Source organism: Mesoplodon mirus (assembly GCF_964341445.2).
Source record: "Mesoplodon mirus genome assembly, chromosome: 10".
NCBI classification, from domain to species: domain Eukaryota; kingdom Metazoa; phylum Chordata; class Mammalia; order Artiodactyla; family Ziphiidae; genus Mesoplodon; species Mesoplodon mirus.
Window position 1 is genome coordinate 47456122 of NC_138986.1, and position 20665 is coordinate 47476786.

Here is a 20665-nt window from a genome sequence, read left to right on the forward strand (position 1 = left end):
ACAACAGTGAGAGGCCCGCGTACTGCAAAAAAAAAAAAAAAAAATTAATTTTACAAAAGAAATGCTTGAGTTTTTAATTGAAATCTGGTCTAAATTAATCAATAAGAGTTTACAGTATTTTTCAATGTTTGAAAATTTCAGGAGTTGGTCGTTTTCAGGAATACCTGATTTTTCCATCTCCTCCTCCTTTGTCCCACCTGAACACTGTACATAAATAAAATGCCTAGTTTTAATTTCATCTCTTCCATCAGACTTCTATTTACTTGTCCACGTTCTCATCCATTGAATCCTATTACACTTAGCGCCACAAAATCGTCACAATTTTTTGAGTATTTCGTGTGTATCTTCTTCAATCAGATTGTAAGCCTTCTGAAGCTGGATCTATGTCTTAATTTCTTTTGAATCCTGCAGAGGGCCTAGAAGTTAATGTTGGGAGCATACAGCTTCAATATACACTGGTTGGGCCTCTGAAGCGCCATTTTTGTCAATCTGTATAAGCATCTAGTTTCGGTTGTACCCTGACACGTCTATTTGTCTGGGGTTTCTTTGTGCTCATAGACACTGTTTTCTATTAGAACAAAGGTCTTGTTGAATAGATTGACGCAGCGTCCGGAGGACTCGGAATGAACGGAATTTGACCCGCCGCCCCAGGTATTGAGACTGTAAACGAAGACTGAACCTCTGATACATCATGAACAGCTTTAAAGACACACGTTTTAAAATCCCACGCCAAAGCCTAGTTTCCCGCCAGTGGCCCCGGCCTCCGGAGCTGCAGTTGCTCAGATGTTTACAGGGCAGCGAAGATCTGCAGTCGGGAGGACCAGTCGCTATGGTAACGGTGAGACGCAAGCGCACTTGCGCGGCCTTCGGACGTAAAATCTTAGCCTGAAGCTAGAGCAGAGAGGAGCTACGGCAGCGACTTGCGGCAGCAGCGTTACTTACGGCCGCCCCGCCGCCTCGGAGAGAACCGTTGGTGGGCCGGAAATACGCAGGCCGGCGCGGGCTCCTGGATGGGATGGAGTGGGGCGGCCGCGCTGCAGCATGACCCAGTCGGTGGTCATACAGGGTAAGTCGCCCCGGGAGGGTGGGGACCCGGTCGCCGCCGAGGCGAGTGGTCCTGTTGCCGCCTAATGTCTATTCTCTTACCTTCCTGGGCGCAGTCGGCCAGTGCGGAAACCAGATTGGCTGCTGCTTCTGGGACCTGGCGCTGAGGGAGCACGCCGCGGTCAACCAGGTACCGTCCCCGCCGCGCGGGAGACCCCATGCCCTCCTGTCCCCGAGGCTCTTCCAAAAAATAAGAATTAATACTCTGGGAGCTTTTATCTGGACGATATAAGTTGTATGGGATCTTCTCGGTAAAGGGCAAACTGGTTTTTAAACTTCTGTTGGCGTTAGACACAAGAGTCCGAACGAACACTCGCCGGAGACCTTAGTCTTAAGGTTCCTTAATTCTCAGGGTTGCATCTTTATCAGGGTTCTTGTGAGGAGCAATGAGATAGCATATGTGAAAGTACTTTGTAAGATAGGTACCATGTGTGGCATTATATTTCTTAATTTAACCAGTCAGCTTTTTAAATGATCACCAAGAATGCAGGGAAAGCTTTCATTCGATGCACCTGCTCTACAGTCCTGTGGGGACGCCTTTTCTCAGTACCTTCAGCTGCACTTAATCCATAGATCTCGCGGTATTTGCTCTTCTCTAGATTGAAAGAATCAGTAGAAGCATTTTATGATTGTTTGCTTTTTCTTATTGTAGCCGTATGCCGGCCTTTAAAGTATTGTGGGATTATTAAATTAAAAGGACTTCGTTTGGGAAAGAGGCAAAATGTAATCAAGCGCTAATAAATGTATTTTTTTTTTTTTAGAAAGCGATTTATGATGAGGCAATAAGCAGCTTCTTTAGAAATGTGGATACCAGGTAAGATGGGGTTAAAGTCTGTCACATAGCTTAATTATTTTCATGTCAGCAGTTTGGGAGAAAATTCTTCAAAGGACAGTAAAAGCAGTTGATAACTGTAAAGAAGTTGTTGGGCTTTTTTGTTTGTTTTTCTCATTATTGAAAGCATATTGTCATTCTCTTGTCATTAATATTCTCATGTCATTAGGCAGAGCAGGACAACAGGTTTCTTTTTAAAGCCATATGAAGGAATAAAAAGAAACTTTAGTGTGCTTAATTTTAACTTGACCTTGAAATAAAGTTTCACTAAAAGGAATGCTGAATATTTCCCTGAGAATGTCTTGTTAGTGCATTCAATAATGGCTAACTTTTGAAAGAAAAATATAGTGCTTACATTTCTGTGATATTACTTGTGGTCAGGAGTATTTGCTCTACAAATAGAATGTGCTAAAAAGGAGCAAAGCAGTTGTTGTCAGATTAGTTTTGTTTATTTAATAAAGGGTATATGTAAGTATATATCTTTTACCTGAAAGAGTAATTTGACATTCAGGGTGTGTTTCTAAGCTTTTCATGTTAAATCATGAAGTTCATGCGTTTTCAAAATGCTTAATAAAACTAAAACTGCCGGGCTTGAACTGAAAAATACATACTTTATATCCAGTTTTAATCTAATAAAGATTTCAGTTCTAGTTTGAATTAGTTGGTTGGGTGTTTGAGGCAGTTATCTCCCTGGGAAGGCTAATTAGGCCCGACTTCCTTAGTGAATTTCAGAGTCTGACCCTCAGGCTTGCAAACTCAGAAACTTCAATGACATCTTGAGAATGGGTCCAGTGCTCTCTAGTACAGGCAGATAAACCAAACTCAGATGGGAAATTACAAAGCAGAAAGTCAATGTAGTCTCGGACAGTAGGAGCTATAACTTAAAAAGACTAGACACCCATTTTCTTTCAAAAGCACATTCTCTTCTGTAGGAAATCTATCAGGAAAGCTAAGTAATAAAAGGTTACTTAGTGACCATGGAATCAGACCAAGGTAAGTTAGGTGTATTACCTTAATGACTGGTGTTATTTATCTTTATTAATATGGAGATATCTGTCACATAGACTAGATTACCTCTTGTTTGTAAACTAGAACATCTTCTCCCCTACATACTATTAAGAGACTCAAATTTGCCTTTGTAATACTTCTTTGTAGGTAGCATTCTAACTAAATCTGTACTTCCATTCCCTCTGTAATACTCCTTTCATTGAATATTACATAGTTGAGACTCGGCCTGGAAGCTATTCTCTCTTAACCAGGTGACTTTGCGTAATTCTATTCTCATCTACTCGGTTCGTTTTATAATTTAACCTGAGAGCATACTTATTTCTCCAGTATCAAGTTTGAGGAGAAGAGCCTTGGCATCTTGCTCTTCTTTCCAACGTAGTATCAACACATGCAGCATCTATTCCACAAGTTAGTACAAAAATTCTTTTTCAAAAATAAGACCACACCTTTGTATATACTTCTTTATTTGAGGAAATATCATACCTTTTTAATAGCATGATAGGAATTTACCTATACCAGGGGTTGGCAAACCTTTCCTGTAAAGGACCAGATGGTAGTTATTTCAGGTTTTGCAGACCATAAAGTTCATATCACATCTCCTTGAGTCCGCCATTGTAGTGTGAATGCAGCTATAGATAGTACATAAACAAATGAGTGTGGCTTTGTTCCAGTAAAACTTGTTTTCACAAGTAGCTGGTCAGACTTGGCCTGAGGATTATAGATTATCAGCCCCCGACCTATAGCACCGTCTATGCTCAATTCAGCTTCCCTTCATATATTCTGTCTTGTAAACTATATTGACTTGTACACTGCTTGTAGTCATAGATTTAGTTACTTTGGTGACTTATCTTCAAAATAAAATGCTAGGAACAGCCTTAGATACTCAACTGTATATAACTGGTTTGTTAGTTGATGTGTGTCTGGCTACAACAGAAAGCCTCACTAATGGTGGCTTAAACAATAGATATATCCAGTTATGTCACATACAAAGAAATCTGTGTTTAGAGATGTGCCCTAAAGACCAAGATACTGTCATATTGTTTCATGTGTTGGTTTTTTGTCCTCATGGTTTTTTTACTTCATAACCATAAAATGACAGCCTCCACTGCCAGGAATCCCATCCAGATTCGTGTTCAAGGTAGGAAAAAGGACCAACTGCATCTGGTCCTTTTTATCAGAAAGCTTCCCAGAATATCTCCTTTTTATTTCATTACCCAGAACTGGATTACATGACCAGCCCAAGCTACAAAGAAAGCCAGGGAAATAAGTACCTCACTTTTTCAGCCTATTGGGAGGAGATTACGAATGGCTTCTTTGTTGCCTTTTGTGTCTGCCTCACTTGGCCTATAAGTAGCTTTACTATGTGAATGGAAGTTAACTTTATTACCTGATAGCACTATTAGCGTGGAAGATCTTATGACCTTTTCTCATCTTTTATCTTTCAGAGTGGTTGGTGATGGTGGCAGTATTTCCAAGGGGAAGATTTGTTCTTTAAAAGCACGAGTAAGTCTTATACACTTGGATTCTTATATTGCATGTGTTTTTAAAATAACTCTACTTCTGTAACTATCATAAGAATAAAATTTTAGTTTAACTTCTCAAAATAAAAAGTATTTGCTAAGCCATATTTAATATAAATATAATTAAGCAGACATTTGTGTCTCCGTGAAACTTTAGGGGGAAAATTTTGTGCTTAAAGTGAAAATACTGCATATTTGGCATTTTTTCTAAATGTTTTAGGGGAAATATATGTCTAGATAAATGATAACAAAAGCTTTCTTAACTCTAAGTCTAAAATACATTCTAATGAAGGTTAATTTTCACATAAAAATGATGAAAGGTTTATTTGCACCAGAGTTACTATTCCCAGTACAAAGCATAGATTCAACCACATTCTAGTGAATACATAACATAACCATGTAAGACTTCCTGAACAAAAATACTTCTAGTCATAGCCCATATTTGGTCTTAATCTCATTGCAGTTAACACTTCTCTTCTTTGATTGTGTCTCTGCAACAAACTGCTTTTTCCAACTGTTGATCAGTAATGTTTGACTGTGACAGAAAAGAAAGGCAGTTTTGGTGCTGTGGAAGTAATTGAGATGATAAGGATCAGACCTGGAGTAGTGGCTGAAAGAGTAGAGAGCAGTAGTGTTGTAGTACCTGGGAACCATCTCCTTGTATCTGTGATCTCCAGTGTCCTTGGGAAACAAATATAGGGCAGAGACTATGTGCTTGTAGTCTGTTAGGATAATTGATTAACATTTGGTATAGTTCATGCCTTGGAGAGTGCTAACATCCCAATCCAAATCTTACTCAGAGATAAAGAAACGTTGACATTTCCTAGACCACTCCCAATTTGAGCTCTTTCCCACCACCCTACCAGTGAGCAAGTTGGGAAATGGAGGAAACACTGCTGGAAGAGAATAAATCAGCATGTTTCTATAGCCTTTGGCTTTTTTCCTAGAAGGTGTTCTTCCATTTCTTCTTAGTAGTCTTGGTATCATGTGGCTCTGATCACTGAAGAGTCTAGGCTTCAAAAGAATTTGGTGGCTGGGTTCCTCCACTGTATTAATAGGCAAACACTCAGAATTTTGTAAATCCTGTATTACAATTAAGGGGAAGCTCAAGGGCCTAAAAGCTATCACCAGGTAGCTCTGGAAGAAAATAATAAACATCGAATCTTGGAAGTTGTGACTCCAGATCTTGGATGGCTAAGTGAGGAATCCAGAATAATTCCTTGTAATTGCAATTAATTTCCTATGGAAAAACAAATCAGAGGTCTTATGTGACTAAGGAAAGATTGAAAGAGTTACAGACTGTCAGGGTTTAATGCTAAGTGACTATGACAGTGATGATTCTCTCAAAACTGACTTCAGGAGGTGCTTGAATGTCAGTTTGTATTCTGTATTCCCCTTCCTTTGCCTGATTGCAAAGTAATTGAAAGCATGGCTTAAATGTTTAATCTTCCACAGATCATCTCAATAAATCTGTTTTGGAACAAGGACAGTAGAAGCTAATTTTGTTCTTTTTTGTAATCTTACACAACAGTGAAATCCCTCTTACATGGTTAATTAGGTGTTAAAGTCAGCATTTAAGATAAAAATTGCATATTATCAAAAATATCCTTGAAAATCCCTAAAATTGCCAAGAAATGACCCTGTATAGTCCTGTGTATGTATATTGATGCTGTATTTAAAGGAGCACATTTATAAAACAGAATTTTACAGTCTTTCTAATATACCACTGTAATATGATGATATAACATGTGATATTACTCAGCCATAAAAAGAAATGAAATTGAGTTTATTTGTAGTGAGGTGGATGGACCTAGAGTCTGTCATACAGAGTGAAGTAAGTCAGAAAGAGAAAAACAAATACCGTATGCTAACACGTATATATGGAATCTTAAAAAAAAAAAAAAGGTCATGAAGAACCTAGGGGCAGGACGGGAATAAAGATGCAGACCTACTAGAGAATGGACTTGAGGACACGGGGAGGGCGAAGGGTAAGCTGGGACGAAGTGAGAGAGTGGCATGGACATATATACACTACCAAATGTAAAACAGATAGCTAGTGGGAAGCAGCAGCATAGCACAGGGAGATCAGCTCTGTGCTTTGTGACCATCTAGAGGGATGGGATAGGGAGGGTAGGAGGGAGACGCAAGAGGGAGGGGATATGGGGGTATATGTATATGTATAGCTGATTCACTTTGTTATAAAGCAGAAACTAACACACCATTGTAAAGCAATTATACTCCAATAAAGATGTTTAAAAAAAAAGTGGTATACAATTAGAAATATATTTCTAAAGTACTGTGTAATAATATTTTAATTGCCAGCTTACAGTAGCATACTTAATTACACAAATAATTGAATTCACAGAATTTAAATGGGCATAAATTGTGACTCCACTGTAGTCAGTACTCGGTAAGTGTCAAACTTGACTGTCTCCCATTGATAAGATAATAGAGCATAGAGTTCGGTGGTTAAGAGTGAAGATTCTGCAGCCCGGCTAGCCAGGTTTGAATCAGCTCTACCACTTCCTAGCTGGGTGATCACAGCCAAGTTATTTAACTTTTCTAGGCCTCAGTTTCCTCGTGTGTAAACTGGGAGTAATTACAGTACCTATGCATAGGGTTGTGAGGATTAAATGGGGTGATACATGTACAGTGGCATGTAGTAAGTGCTTAATGTTACATGCTCACCAGCACTGAAAAAGCCCATAAATCAAGCACTTTCTCTGTGACACTGAATCAAAGGCTTAGGTTAAAGGGTACCCTAACATCATTTCAGATTACTTTTTTCAGCTTTGCTTTTTTATTTATTTAACTCTATTTTACTCTTTCATTCTTCTTCCTCAGTGTAGAAAATATAGAAAGTAAAGTACAAAACAGTGGGGACAGAGGGTATATAATTCTACTGCCAAGCTATCTCTGCTTACATTTTGCTGTATTTCCATCCAGTCTTTTCTATTTTTCTTTCCATAGCTAATTTTATGTTTTATTTTCTCATTTTCTTTTTAGTAATAGAGGTTATCTCCCATGTCAATAAAGTTCGTGATATTTAGTGAGTTTGTGAATTTAGATTGCGAGTTACTTAGGGGAAGGGACCCTGTTGTCATCTTTGACATCTATCCAGTGCCTTGGCTTTGCACGTAATAGTAGTTTACTGATTTGATTCGGACAGTTTTCGGCTGTGATTCATAAAGAGCAGCATGGTTATTTTTAGTGACCAAATACATTAATGAACCCTACATTTATTGAGAATTGTTTCTGGTTAAGGTTGCCTTCTAAACTTCTGAGACCTTGTTCTCAAGAAATTAATAGTCACATAAGCACATAAATAAAAGAATTGTTAGAAAATCAGAATTATTCAGTTCCTTTTTTTCCTTATTCTTAGGGTAAGAATTTAGAATCCATCTTTTCATTGGATTCCACCTTTGGAGCAGAGTGAAATTACTTTTTAATTTTTATAACAGACTGCACAACGAGAGTCAAAGATTTGATCAAACTTAAACTATAAAAAGAACAATGCAACTTCTAGCTCAAAAATTCTTTTTATTTACAGAGTGACTGAAGAAAAATATGCTAATTACATTTTATTTGTCTTTCTCAGGCTGTCTTGATTGACATGGAGGAAGGGGTAGTAAATGAACTTCTTCAGGGACCCCTGAGAGATGTATTTGATAGTAAGCAGCTCATCACTGATATTTCTGGCTCAGGGAATAATTGGTGAGAATATGCTGGATGTAAAAATTAAATGTCATCTGAAAAAAATGAGGAATCTTTCCTTTATTCTGATAGGTCCTGCTGACATGAAAGCAAGATATAACTTGCCATACCTAACTCTAGGCCTTTCAGCCCATCATCTTTTCCTTGATAGATGATGGTGTTCACAATGCTTGGAAGCCATCTGTATCCTAGTTGTTTCTCTTTTTTTTTAAGAAAAAGATGAATCATGAAAAATTGATTTACTAAATTTCTTGTAATTTGATTCTTGTATAACTGCTAACTAGAGACAAAAGTTGTATTTTTTTGATATGTAGTTCCACATTTATATATTCTATAGAACTCTTCACTTGTCCATAAAGATACAAATGAAAGATTGTTCACTGAAACATTGTTTTTAACATGAGATAATACTCAGCAGGGGCTTGTTTAAATCAATTATAGTATATCCATACAATGGAAAATCATGCAACTCTTATAAAATGTAACATATCTGTATGGAAATTTTCTAACATTTTAAAAATCAGAAGTATTGAGGCACGGAACAATGTGGCTAGCATACTAATTTGTATATGAAAACCCTTACCTTTTTCTTTTTAACATCTTTATTGGAGTATAATTGCTTTACATTGTTGTGTTAGTTTCTGCTGTATAACAGAGTGAATCAGTTATACATATATCCCATATCTCCTCCCTCTTGCATCTCCCTCCCCCCTCCCTATCCCACCCCTCTAGGTGGCCACAAAGCACCGAGCTGATCTCCCTGTGCTATGCGGCTGCTTCCCACTAGCTAACTATTTTACATTTGGTAGTGTATGTATGTCCATGCCACTCTCTCACTTTGCCCCAGATTACCCTTCCCCCTCCCCGTGTCCTCAAGTCCATCCTCTATGTCTGCGTCTTTATTCCTGTCCTGCCCCTAGGTCCTCAGAACCTTTTTTTTTTTTTAATTCCATATATATGTGTTAGCATACGGTATTTATTTTTCTCTTTCTGACTTACTTCACTCTGTATGACAAACTCAGTCCATCCACCTCACTACAGATAACTCAATTTCGTTTCTTTTTATGGCTGAGTAATATTCCATTGTATATATGTACCACATCTTTATCCATTCATCTGTTGATGGGCATTTAGGTTGCTTCCATGTCCTGGCTATTGTAAATAGTGCTGCAATGAACACTGTGGTACATTTCTCTTTTTGAATTATGGTTTTCTCAGGGTATATGCCCAGTAGTGGGATTGCTGGGTCATATGGTAGTTCTATTCTTAGTTTTTTAAGGAACCTCCATACTGTTCTCCATAGTGGCTGTATCAATTTAAAAGTTGTAAGTATTTTTATAAACTGTTATCTTACCTATAGTATTCGACTCTGTCAAAGTTTTCCCATCAGTCAGATATAATAGAATGGATAGAAATGCAAGCCAGACCAGTGTCCCAGCATTCAAGGTCAGTCTGAGGCTATATTTGGCCCTTAAATATATAATGGTCTCTTCTCCTTAATGGGAAAAAAGCTCCAACAGTGATCATTTTAAAATTTACATTGACACTGGTTTTGCTGTTTTTGAAAAAGTAAGTAGGTTCTTATTTGCCAATCTAATATTTGTTGTTTAAATTATTTGTAGTTAGTCCCTCAGGTTTATAATGTGTAATATTGTGTCATTTTACTAAAGCATGGATTTGAGTCTTGTGTTCTGGGAGACTTATTTGGGGAGAACCAGTCACTAAATGAGTGAGTCCACCTAACCATCCAACCAGCTTTCTCTAATTGTCATATAACTTATTCTGTAACTTTTGAGTTACACCTGACTACATGTTGTGTGGAAATCGTTCTTACATTTCAGTTCATCATAATAATACTTGCAAATTTGGGCAACCAAAAAGGCTTGCAGAGCCTCATGAATATCAGTTTTCTACTGTGTGGCATTTCATCTAGTAATAACATGATATGACCAATATTTTTTTCATGTTTTAAACCAAAGTAGGTCAGTTTAAATTTTTTTATTTTTATGTCTTTCTAGTTGACCACATTCTGCTTTTTAATACATAAAAGACAGTGCAATCAGTTTACTTTCAATGAAGATGAGAAAAAACTAACTGAAAACTTGTTTTGTTGTAATTATACCTTAAGAGCAGATAAATTTTAAAAACCATAGTTTAATATCCATTGATAATGAACTATTTTATCAGGATATTTGAGGATTATAGGTATATATATTTGTTAAATTATCTTTCTTTATCCTTGAGATATCATAATATGATTTATTGATGTTAAACAGGAATAGAATTTACTTACTGCAGTAAAAATACTTTTTCAAGCTTATCTATAGTCTTTTCACTTAGTTCAGAAATAATAAAATCTTGAAATAATAAATGCAAGGATTTTTTTTTTAATCTATATTCTTTTTTCCAGGGCTGTGGGTCACAAAGTGTTTGGCAGTCTTTATCAGGAACAGATTTTAGAGAAACTCAGGAAGTCAGCAGAGCACTGTGATTGTTTGCAGTGTTTTTTTATAATACATTCCATGGGAGGAGGTAAAGTTATTTATTCATTTGTCTATAACAATGTGAAAATGCAAGTGAGAATTCATTTTGCCAACATAAGTCTTGTTTTCAGACCTTTGCTTAATAAATATAGAGCTATTAAGAATTAAGAGTATGTTTATGAATGTATGTACATAATAGCTTTTTATCTTAAATTTTTGTCAAATTGTGTCACTATGACCATTTTTTTAAAATTTAAACCCTTTTAAAGAGTCAGTAGAACTGAATCTGAAAAAAATTTTTCTTTTATCTTTAGTAGAAGGTAGATTTCAATATAAGCTTTTTGGGAATGCTGCCTTTCTCCTAAGAGCTTGCTTGTGCAGTTTCATATGCTGACTAGAACTAAGTATTTGTGGCATATTCATAATTACGTTTGCAAAAGAATATCAGTACCCTTTCTTTAACCACCTTCAATCCTTTCTTGTGTCCAATAAGAGAAATAAGTAAAAGAAATCCTCTTAGTCAACTCCCTTAAATCATTCCTTACATGGTAATTAATCACCTTGACCTAGAATAAATGATCTACATTGCCTTCTTTCCCAGGGAAGCCTGTACCTTGCAAGTGAAGTATTTTGCTCCCCTGAACCATGAAGTAGAAACAGATCATAATTGGATAATTTCAAAAGAGAATTAGCCTATTTTAAAAGAAAACTTTGCCATGCTTTTTTCCTCCAAGCTGAGATTAAGATTTTTATATTCAGCAGGTTATGTACAGTTGACTTTCTTATATGTAACCATGCCTTTAGAAGACCATCATAATCATTAAATTAAGAAACTAATTTTCAGGGCTTCCCTGGTGGCGCAGTGGTTGAGAGTCTGCCTGCCAATGCAGGGGACGCAGGTTCGTGCCCCGGTCCGGGAAGATCCCACATGCCACAGAGCGGCTGGGCCCGTGAGCCATGGCCACTGAGCCTGCGCATCCGGAGCCTGTGCTCTGCAACGGGAGAGACCACAACAGTGAGAGGCCCGTGTACCGCTTAAAAAAAAAAAGAAAAAAAAGAAACTAATTTTCTTTATACTGGTATAATTAACCTGCAGATTTTGAGTAAGTTTTCAAAAAAAACAATTTGATTTATAGTTCATTATGGTGCATTTTTTATATCCCTCTATTACTCAGAATCTCAGTAGACTGTACTTTATTCATAATTCACTGAAAATGGCAAAAATACTTTAAAAAATATTGAAGGCTAAAAGTGAAGTCTTTTCCCACATCTAATCCCTAATCTCTCTCCTCACAGATAATCAAGTTTGCCAGTGTCTGTCCTTCCAGATATTTCCTGTGCCCATTGTGTGTGTTTTTACATAAACAAGATCAGGAAATATATACTACCCTGTAATGTTTTCACTTTAAATCTTTCCTGAACATCTTTCATCAGCTCTGTCCACTTGTGAGAATATGTAATAATTTTTAAAGTCAGTTCCTCATTGATGGATGTCAAGTTATTTATGGTTTTTAGCTACTACATAAAATCCCCAGCGAACATCTTGTACCTGCATCTTTGTTCATTTGTGCCACAATAGCTGTAGGCAATATTCCTAGAAAGGAAAGTGGAACCAAAGAATATGTACATTTTAAGTTTTGGTTGATATTACTAAATAACCTTCCTACATTATTGCATCAATCCGTATGATTAGCAGCAATTTATAAGAGTTTATTTCCCCACACTGTCACCAACACTGAGTATTATGAGACAAAATCTGTCTAATACAATATGTTCAAAATTATTTGTTTTAATTTGCATTTTTTAATTAGAGAAAAGGTTGAGCATCTTTACATCTATTTGCCATTTGCTTTATTTTGAGTTACAATTTATATCCTTTGCTCATTTTTCCATTGCATTATTCATATTTTTTTGTTGTTGATTTGTGACCCTCTTTATTAAAGAAATTTAGTTCTCCATCATGTTTGAAGATTTTTTCTTAGTTTGCCTTTTTGTTTTTATATATACATATATATATATATTATTTTTAATGGAATCAAAACTATCTTCTATAATGGCTCTGGTTTTTTATAATGCTTAGAAAGTCCTCATTAAAGATTAACCCAGAAAATCTCCCTTGCTTTCATCTAATATTTTTAACATCATAGCCTTTTAATATTTATCCAAATGGGGTTAGAGCATTATTGGCTTATAAACTTTTTCTCATCAGGACAGCAAGAAATACGTTTTACATTACAAACCAACACACACACACACACAAACATACACAAACTAAAACAAAAGATTATTTACCCACACTATATGTGACATACTAATATTTCTGCGTTTCATTTAAGAAAAGAAAATACTGGTCCTAACCTTATAAATTATTTTCATAGCCCACTGATGGTTCACAAGCCATAGTTTGAAAAGCACCAGGGTAAAGGATTCCAGTTTTCTCTCTTTTAGTTCTTAAAAATATCTGAATTTATATATATGTAACTCTGTGTGTCAGAAAATTACCTTAATGAAATTCTTAGAGTTTCTGCTTTTAGATAGATAGTAAAAAAGTTTCCTCTTTGAAAGTTTTGTAAATTCAAGTTGGTCATGCTTAACTTTAAATTTTAACTCAGCGTTTAAGTTGCTTAATGTCATGATAGTGTTCATCATTAAGATTGTATAGGTGCTGTACTAAAGATGTCAAGATAGTTTGTGTTTTCTTAAGTTGCTTAACATCAAGTGTAGACTAAATACTGTCTTGGTTGCATATTTTACTCTTCGGTCAGTTCTTTTGACATCATAGAGATATAACTTAAATGTAAAAAAGTGTAAAATATAGAAAGGCCTCTCATCATCACAGTCAGACCCAGAGGTTGAATTCATGACTTTAAGTCTCACTACCTATATTATCTTCATTTCTTTATCTGAAATTAATTAGTTAATATATAATCACAGGAATAAGTTGAAAATTGTATGTCTTTAATACATAGGTTTTTACCACAAAAACACAGAATTCCATTATATTCTGAACCATTTATGCTGTTTTCTTCTTGAAATCTTAATCTTCAGGAACAGGATCTGGACTTGGCACATTTCTTTTAAAGGTGCTTGAGGATGAATTCCCAGAAGTATACAGATTCGTGACTTCAGTTTATCCTTCTGGTGAAGATGATGTCATAACCTCGCCTTATAATAGCATCTTGGCAATGAAGGAACTTAACGAGCATGCAGACTGTGTGTTGCCCATTGACAACCAAGTAAGAAATGGCATTGTAATTTATGGACATATTATGTATACATTCAATCCTGTGTTATGCTTATGTGTACGTGAAACAGTCTCTTCACTTTTCAGCCTTCCCATCTAAGAGAAGTAAGTTTAAATTGCTTTTTTTTGTCTTTTTCTTCCTGGTAGAATGTCATCTATGTCCTCTCTTCTTAATAGCTTCTCTCCCAATATTTTTCCCTTAAAAGTCTTTATTTGACATCATTAGCAAAATTGACTTCATGGTGAATTCTGGAAAGTTGGGTACAGCTATAAAGCCAAAGAGCCTGGTTACTTCAAGTGCTGGAGCTTTTAAAAAGCGGCAGGAGAAACCATTTGATGCAATGAACAACGTTGTGGCAAATTTGCTGCTCAACCTAACAAGGTAATCCTGTTGACAGTGTACTTAAGGGCAGTTTAAAAATTTCACTTGCTTTTGATAATGTTTTGCAGTAGCATTTTTTAGTTATTCTCAGTTGTAGACGCTTTTTTAAAAACTCTATTTAAAATAAAAATTTTAGTTTGTCTAGTGTTTTCAGATCTTGGAGTGATAGACCAGAATTTTATTTTCTCTGACTCCAGAGCAGCATTTTATTTTCCCCAGGTACGTTCCATGGAATATTAACAGATGTTAAATGGTAAAGGGTTTTGAAGGAGATACACTTGAGAAACACTTGGTTAGACAAAAACAAACTTGTTTTTTTTTGTTGTTGTTGTTTTTGTTTTGCTGCGAAATGTCTTAACCTTTTAAACCAGCTAGTCTATACCTCTTTATTAGCTGGTCCAAAATATTTCTTCGACTTTGATCTAAAAAAATTGCTTTGGCATTATTATATTCCAAATTGTAGAGCATGTAAGCAAATCTCGGGGGAATTTAGTAAGGTTTATAGAATAATTAAATAACGAACTATGTTTTTAATTCAGTCTAAAGTCTGTTTTAAGTAAGATTTTTATGTAGGTAATTAGCAACTGTAGTAGAGTGGTTACACTTCAGATAATCCTGAAATAAGAATTGCTGTAGATGTTATGTTATATTTTAATTATCTTTATACACGATGTTCATGATACTAAATTTCATTAATACAGAAAAAAAGAGCATATATTCTCTACTGAAGTACAGCATTCGAAAGGATGTAGGAAAGTGCCTGCTGACTAAATCAAGCTACATTAAGTTAAATATTTTTCATGCTTTAATGTTAATTTTTTAGCTCTGCAAGGTTTGAAGGATCCCTTAATATGGACCTTAATGAAATCAGCATGAATTTAGTTCCTTTTCCTCAACTGCATTATCTTGTGTCAAGCCTAACACCTCTGTATACACTGGCAGATGTTAACATTCCTTCTCGAAGGTAAGATGTAGTAACTTTATTCCAATTACTTGAGGGCTCAAGTTACTTTAAAAACAAACACATTTTTAAGAGAAAAGTTTATAATAACTAGTTATTTCTTCATACCATTTTCTTTGTGAGAATTATATAAAATACAGGTGATGACAGCCATTTTTCCATTAAGTGAATGCTTCCTTGTTTAGAAGTCATTGTTTAAAAATGTCAATATTAAGCTATTTGAAATTAAATCTAATAACTAAATTTTTAAGCTTATGAAAATTAATAATTTTTATTGAAAAAGATTTAAAGGCTTTGAAGTCTGATGTACTTAAATATGAATGCTAATTCTATCATTTACTAGCTACAGAACCTTGGGCAGGTGACGAACTTTTAGTTTTTCTCGTCTTTAAAAATGAGAGAGTAAAAAAAAAAAAAAAAAAAAAAAGAGAGTACCTAACTCATAAGCTTGTTGGTATATTAAATAAGAGTATCTTTTAAAGCTCTTACCACAGTCTAGCACCATAGAGGGTTTACAGATATTACTCTATTATAGCTATTATGTATCACTTCCAGAACACCTTGTTTTATAACTGTGTCTTTTTTTTTTTTTTTTTTTTTTTTTTTTTTTTTTGCGGTATGCGGGCCTCTCACTGCTGCGGCCTCTCCCGCCGCGGAGCACAGGCTCCGGACGCGCAGGCCCAGCGGCCACGGCTCACGGGCCCAGCCGCTCCGCGGCATATGGGATCCTCCCAGACCGGGGCACGAACCCGTATCCCCTGCATCGGCAGGCGGACTCTCAACCACTGCGCCACCAGGGAGGCCCATAACTGTGTCATTTTTAAGCATAAAACTTACATCAATTTACTTAACAAAAATGTAGTTGAAACATACTCAGCATATACAGTGATGATGAGCTTGAAAAGGTCACAATGACATTCACAGTTGACTGAGGGAAAAGGTCTTGTCAAACTCTGCTAGAGGAAATTATGTAAATGATAAAGTAAAAACTAGATTACAGATCTTTTTAATAGTTTAAATTTTAGCAACATAATTCTATACTGTGGGAATGTCACAGTAATACTGATTAACTTTTATTTGAGCAAATAACAGATAACTGACTATGCCAACTAATAGGTGTGGTCTCTTTGTGGGATGCTGATGAGCTTAACAAGTTAAGCGACTTGCATAGTTTATTGAACATGGGAATCAATCATTAAATGTTTGCTTTTATTATCAGCCCAGCATATTAAAAATGAGTATATTTAGTAAAAGGTGCACCTTTAATGTGGACACATAGAATGTAAATTGGTGCTAAACTATTTATTGTACAGTAGTGATTATCCAGACATTTAAAGTTACTCCTTAAAAAAATAAAGACGTGTAATTTCTAATTAAGTTCAGCATAATCCTGCTTGGTGTGTGTGTGTGTGTGTACACATTTTTTTTTCTTTTTGGTTGTGCCGGGTGTGTGTGTGTGTCTATACACATTTTTTTTTTTTTTTTTGGTTGTGCCAGGTCTTAGTTGTGGCAGGTGGGCTCCTTAGTTGCAGCTTACCAGCTCCTTAGTTGTGGCATGCGAACTCTTAGTTGCAGCATGCATATGGCATTTAGTTCCCCGAGCAGGGATTGAACCCAGGCCCCCTGCATTGGAAGCGTGGAGTCTTAAGCATGGTGCCGCCAGGGAAGTCCTGTGCTTGGTATATTTTGATAAAAATAATACAGTGTCAACATTTAAAATTTTTATTTATATATTTATAGCTTGTTGCAGGTTTAATTAAAATGTGTTAGTGGAAAATCTGTAAGGAACCTTAAGAATGTTAGACTCTTAAGGAACTTATCACAGTGTTCTTTCTAGTTTTGTGGGGGTTTTCCTTTTTTTTTTTTCTTTTTGCTTCTACTGTACTATAGCTATTTCAAAGGCTGCCATATCCACATATGGACACGTTTATCCTTGAGCAAATAATAAATTGTTTTTAAATTGTACTATTAAAAGGCATAGTTTTAAGACTACAATTTCTTATTAGTAGTTTACAAACAACTGAGAATGGTTTTTGGATGTGCTTCATATTAATAAACATCATCTAGTCCATTTTTATCAATGAAAATGATAAAGCACATATTAGAGTGTGTATATTAAATTCCTGTTTTTAATGTAAAGAGAAATATCCCAATAACTATAAATAGCTCCTTGCTAGTTTTTATATTTTTTTGACAAAAGAATGAGTGTGCCTACTTGTTGTATAGTGGTTCTTAACCTTTTCTGGGTTTCCTTGACTTCATAAAAATGCCCAAAAGCACATACACACCAAAATTTTGAGCACAGTGGAGGATTTATGAATCCCCCAAAGCTCACCATCCACTAAGAGAGTCCTCTATCCTTCTTACTGTAGAAGAATCAGGATAGAATGTAAGCTCCATTAGAGTAGGAAATTTTTGTTGTTGTTCACTGCTGGGTCTCTTGCACCTAGAATAGTGTCTGGCACATAATAGGCATTTAGTAAATATCTACTGAATGAATAGGCAGCATAGTGTAATTTCTGTGGCTCTTCCTAGACATTCTGCAAATTCAGCACACAGAGTTCTGGCTAGAGTTATCTAAGGAACCTAATCATATTTGTATTGAGTTCAGTGGGATTTAAGAACCAGACTGGGGTCATATTAAAGGCCTAGGAGCTTGCATATTATTAGATATAAACTTCATCGGTCACTTTTATCTTCCTCTCTTTAGAGGAATGATAAAAGAATGAAGTTAAAAGACTTCATTCACTTAAAAGCCTCCCTTTTCAGGAATAGTAGTATAGAGTAGTGTCTTTTTTGGAGAGCCTAACATTGTCCTTTGATAGCTTCCTCATTATTCCTAACTAATTTATGATACATTTTATAGACAAAGTAATCTTAATGTAGTAGGTTTTTAATTAGTTTTGATAGTTCTGATACTACGAAGTAGATAAGCATACTGAACTAAGTAAAAATGACACAATTTTCAGAAATTATTACTACATAGAGCTCACTAATGATGTAGTCAATATTTTGTAGCTACCTGAAATCACCAATATATTGCAGAAGCTTTTTATTCCCCCTAAAAAAAATACATTGCATGATTTCCTCTCCTCATATTTATCCAGATTGCTTTGAGGAAATGATAGCTGAGATTCAGAATATATTTGTGTGTGAAGTTTATTTACCTGTAGATGACTGTCTTTTCATTTTATAGTTACACATAGAAGAAAGATGTAGTACAGTATTTTGTATAAACAGTGACTGTCTCATTGTTTTAGGTTGGATCAGATGTTTTCAGATGCCTTCAGTAAAGATCACCAGCTAATTCGAGCTGACCCCAAACATAGTCTCTACCTCGCCTGCGCCCTCATGGTTAGAGGAAATGTACAGATTTCTGATCTTCGCAGAAATATTGAAAGGTTCAATTTTATATTTTTCAAGATAATGTTATGTGTACTGTTGGTAACAGTGTAGCATGTAGTTAAGTAGCACTGTGAACTGAATTGAAGTGTGACTTTGAGCAAGCTACTTAGCCTCTCTGAGCCTATTTTCCTCAAATGTAGAAGAAGAATAATAATAGTACAAAGTTGTTATTTATGTTAATTATGTTATGCACATTAAATGAGATGTTATTTTCTGAAAATGTTCAGGAAATTTAGCTATTGTTATTGTTTTTATTACCACCGCTACTACCACTACACTGCTTCTCAGTTTGTTTTACTATTTGACAGTCTTATTTTTTAGGAAAACTGCTCTATTGAATTACAAAGTAAGGAAAATTATAATACCTTCATTTCTTTTCATCCCCAGATTTCTAATGTTAAGGAATGTGTTTCTAGCTTCTTGAATCACCATTACGGCCAATTTAATGTCCCTTAGTTCACTGTCAGACTGTACCATAATACTGCTGGTATTAAAAAATAGGTAACTTACATTATATACTAAGCACTTAGAATGGTACCGTTAGTAGTGTCCTAGTTTAACTAATGTGGGCTGCCATAATATGGCAGATATTTAGTACCTTAATTCTTACCTTTGAGTTTTTGCATCTCAGATTAAAACCTTCTCTACGGTTTGTCTCCTGGAATCAAGAAGGCTGGAAGACCAGCCTGTGTTCAGTACCTCCTGTGGGCCATTCCCATTCATTATTAGCTTTAGCAAACAACACATGCGTGAAGCCTACCTTCATAGAACTGAGAGAGAGATTCACGAGGCTCTACAGAAAAAGGGTAATCATCAGTACACCTTTTTAACTATATGTGTTTATTTTGGCTATTTAAGATGTATGCTCAAGAATTAAAGTAACACAAATCAGGTGTGATCCCGCCTGCTATATCTGTGTATTGATTATAACTGGAGAGGAGAGGCTTACTCAGACTCTAAATGAGAAATCTCATGGGTTTATAGGATTTAGGTTCTCATTTCTCTTGTAAAGCTGAGTGTGAACTATCATTTTAATAAGAATATTTGCATTATAGGATAGTTGTCTGTATTAAATTTCCTGAAAATGGTCAACATCATTCAGTTTTTTCATTTATAGGCTCATCTTCATCACTATCTACAAATTGAAGGGATGGAGGAAAGCTGTTTCACAGAAGCCATGTCATCTTTATCAGCGCTCATACAGGAATATAACCAACTGGATGCCACAAAAAGCATGCCTGCAGAAGATTTACCTAGACTAAGAGTAGCTGTGTGAAAAAGAAACCCCAAAGATACAATTTTTTTTCTTAATTTCACATTTTTTGTCCCCTTACCTTTCTATTTTAGAATTTTTGTGATTCAGAAAGCCTGATTTGTGTTTTTCATATTGGGAAGTTTTTGTCTTCAGAGTAGTTTCCATTTAATCACAATTTGTTGATGATCCCACTGTGTGAAATTAGCCAAGTCCTAGTGCCTTGACTTTAAACATCTGTCTTCCAAAAAGTCGTGTTTTCTAAAATTGAGAGAACAGAGTTCTTCAACATTTTATTTTATTTATAGTCTCATATTTAGGCATTTATACAGAGATAATCATGTCTTCAATAAAAGTCTTGTACAGATAGATTTTAGAATTTATGTCTTCACATTCTGTTTAAATTCTCCTAACTCTTTAAAAGCAAATACGGGAGTAGAAGAACACAGGATGAGTATTTCTGTGTAAAACCCACTAACTTCAGGAACAGATTTTATTACGACTTGAGGTTTTATCTCTTCTTTGGGTAACCACTTGTTTGCACTCAAAAGAATCACAATTTACAATTATTTTAACTTGTATTAAATTGTTTTTAAGTATAATGGTTTTTTTATCAAACCAGTTAATTTTGTAACAATAAATGTCCATGTTTTTAAACTATGCTACTTATCAGTTTTGCTTGTCCCCCTTTTTTTTTTTTGGCCATGCTATGTTGCATGTGGGATCTTAGTTCCCCAACCAGGGATCAGACCTGCACGCC

The 20665-nt window shown here is 35.5% G+C and overlaps 1 protein-coding gene across 1 annotated transcript; it reads left to right on the top strand.

Moving 5' to 3' along the window:
- The first annotated feature begins 956 nt into the window (after nucleotides 1–956).
- TUBE1 (tubulin epsilon 1) lies at nucleotides 957–20565 on the top strand. Its single transcript, XM_082633391.1, has 12 exons — nucleotides 957–1066; nucleotides 1161–1234; nucleotides 1866–1918; nucleotides 4390–4447; nucleotides 8063–8178; nucleotides 10589–10710; nucleotides 13710–13897; nucleotides 14112–14287; nucleotides 15111–15251; nucleotides 18509–18649; nucleotides 19285–19459; nucleotides 19771–20565. Exons 1-12 carry the CDS (start codon nucleotides 1042–1044, stop codon nucleotides 19927–19929), a joined length of 1428 nt encoding a protein of 475 aa, XP_082489517.1. The 5' UTR covers nucleotides 957–1041; the 3' UTR covers nucleotides 19930–20565.
- The last annotated feature ends 100 nt before the right edge of the window (nucleotides 20566–20665 follow it).

Coding starts and splice junctions, on each gene's coding strand:
- TUBE1 (XM_082633391.1), top strand. CDS start 1,042: ATGACCCAGTCGGTGGTCATACAGG. Junction 13,898..14,111: donor TGTTGCCCATTGACAACCAA/GTAAGAAATGGC, acceptor TTCCCTTAAAAG/TCTTTATTTGACATCATTAG. Junction 15,252..18,508: donor GTTAACATTCCTTCTCGAAG/GTAAGATGTAGT, acceptor TCATTGTTTTAG/GTTGGATCAGATGTTTTCAG.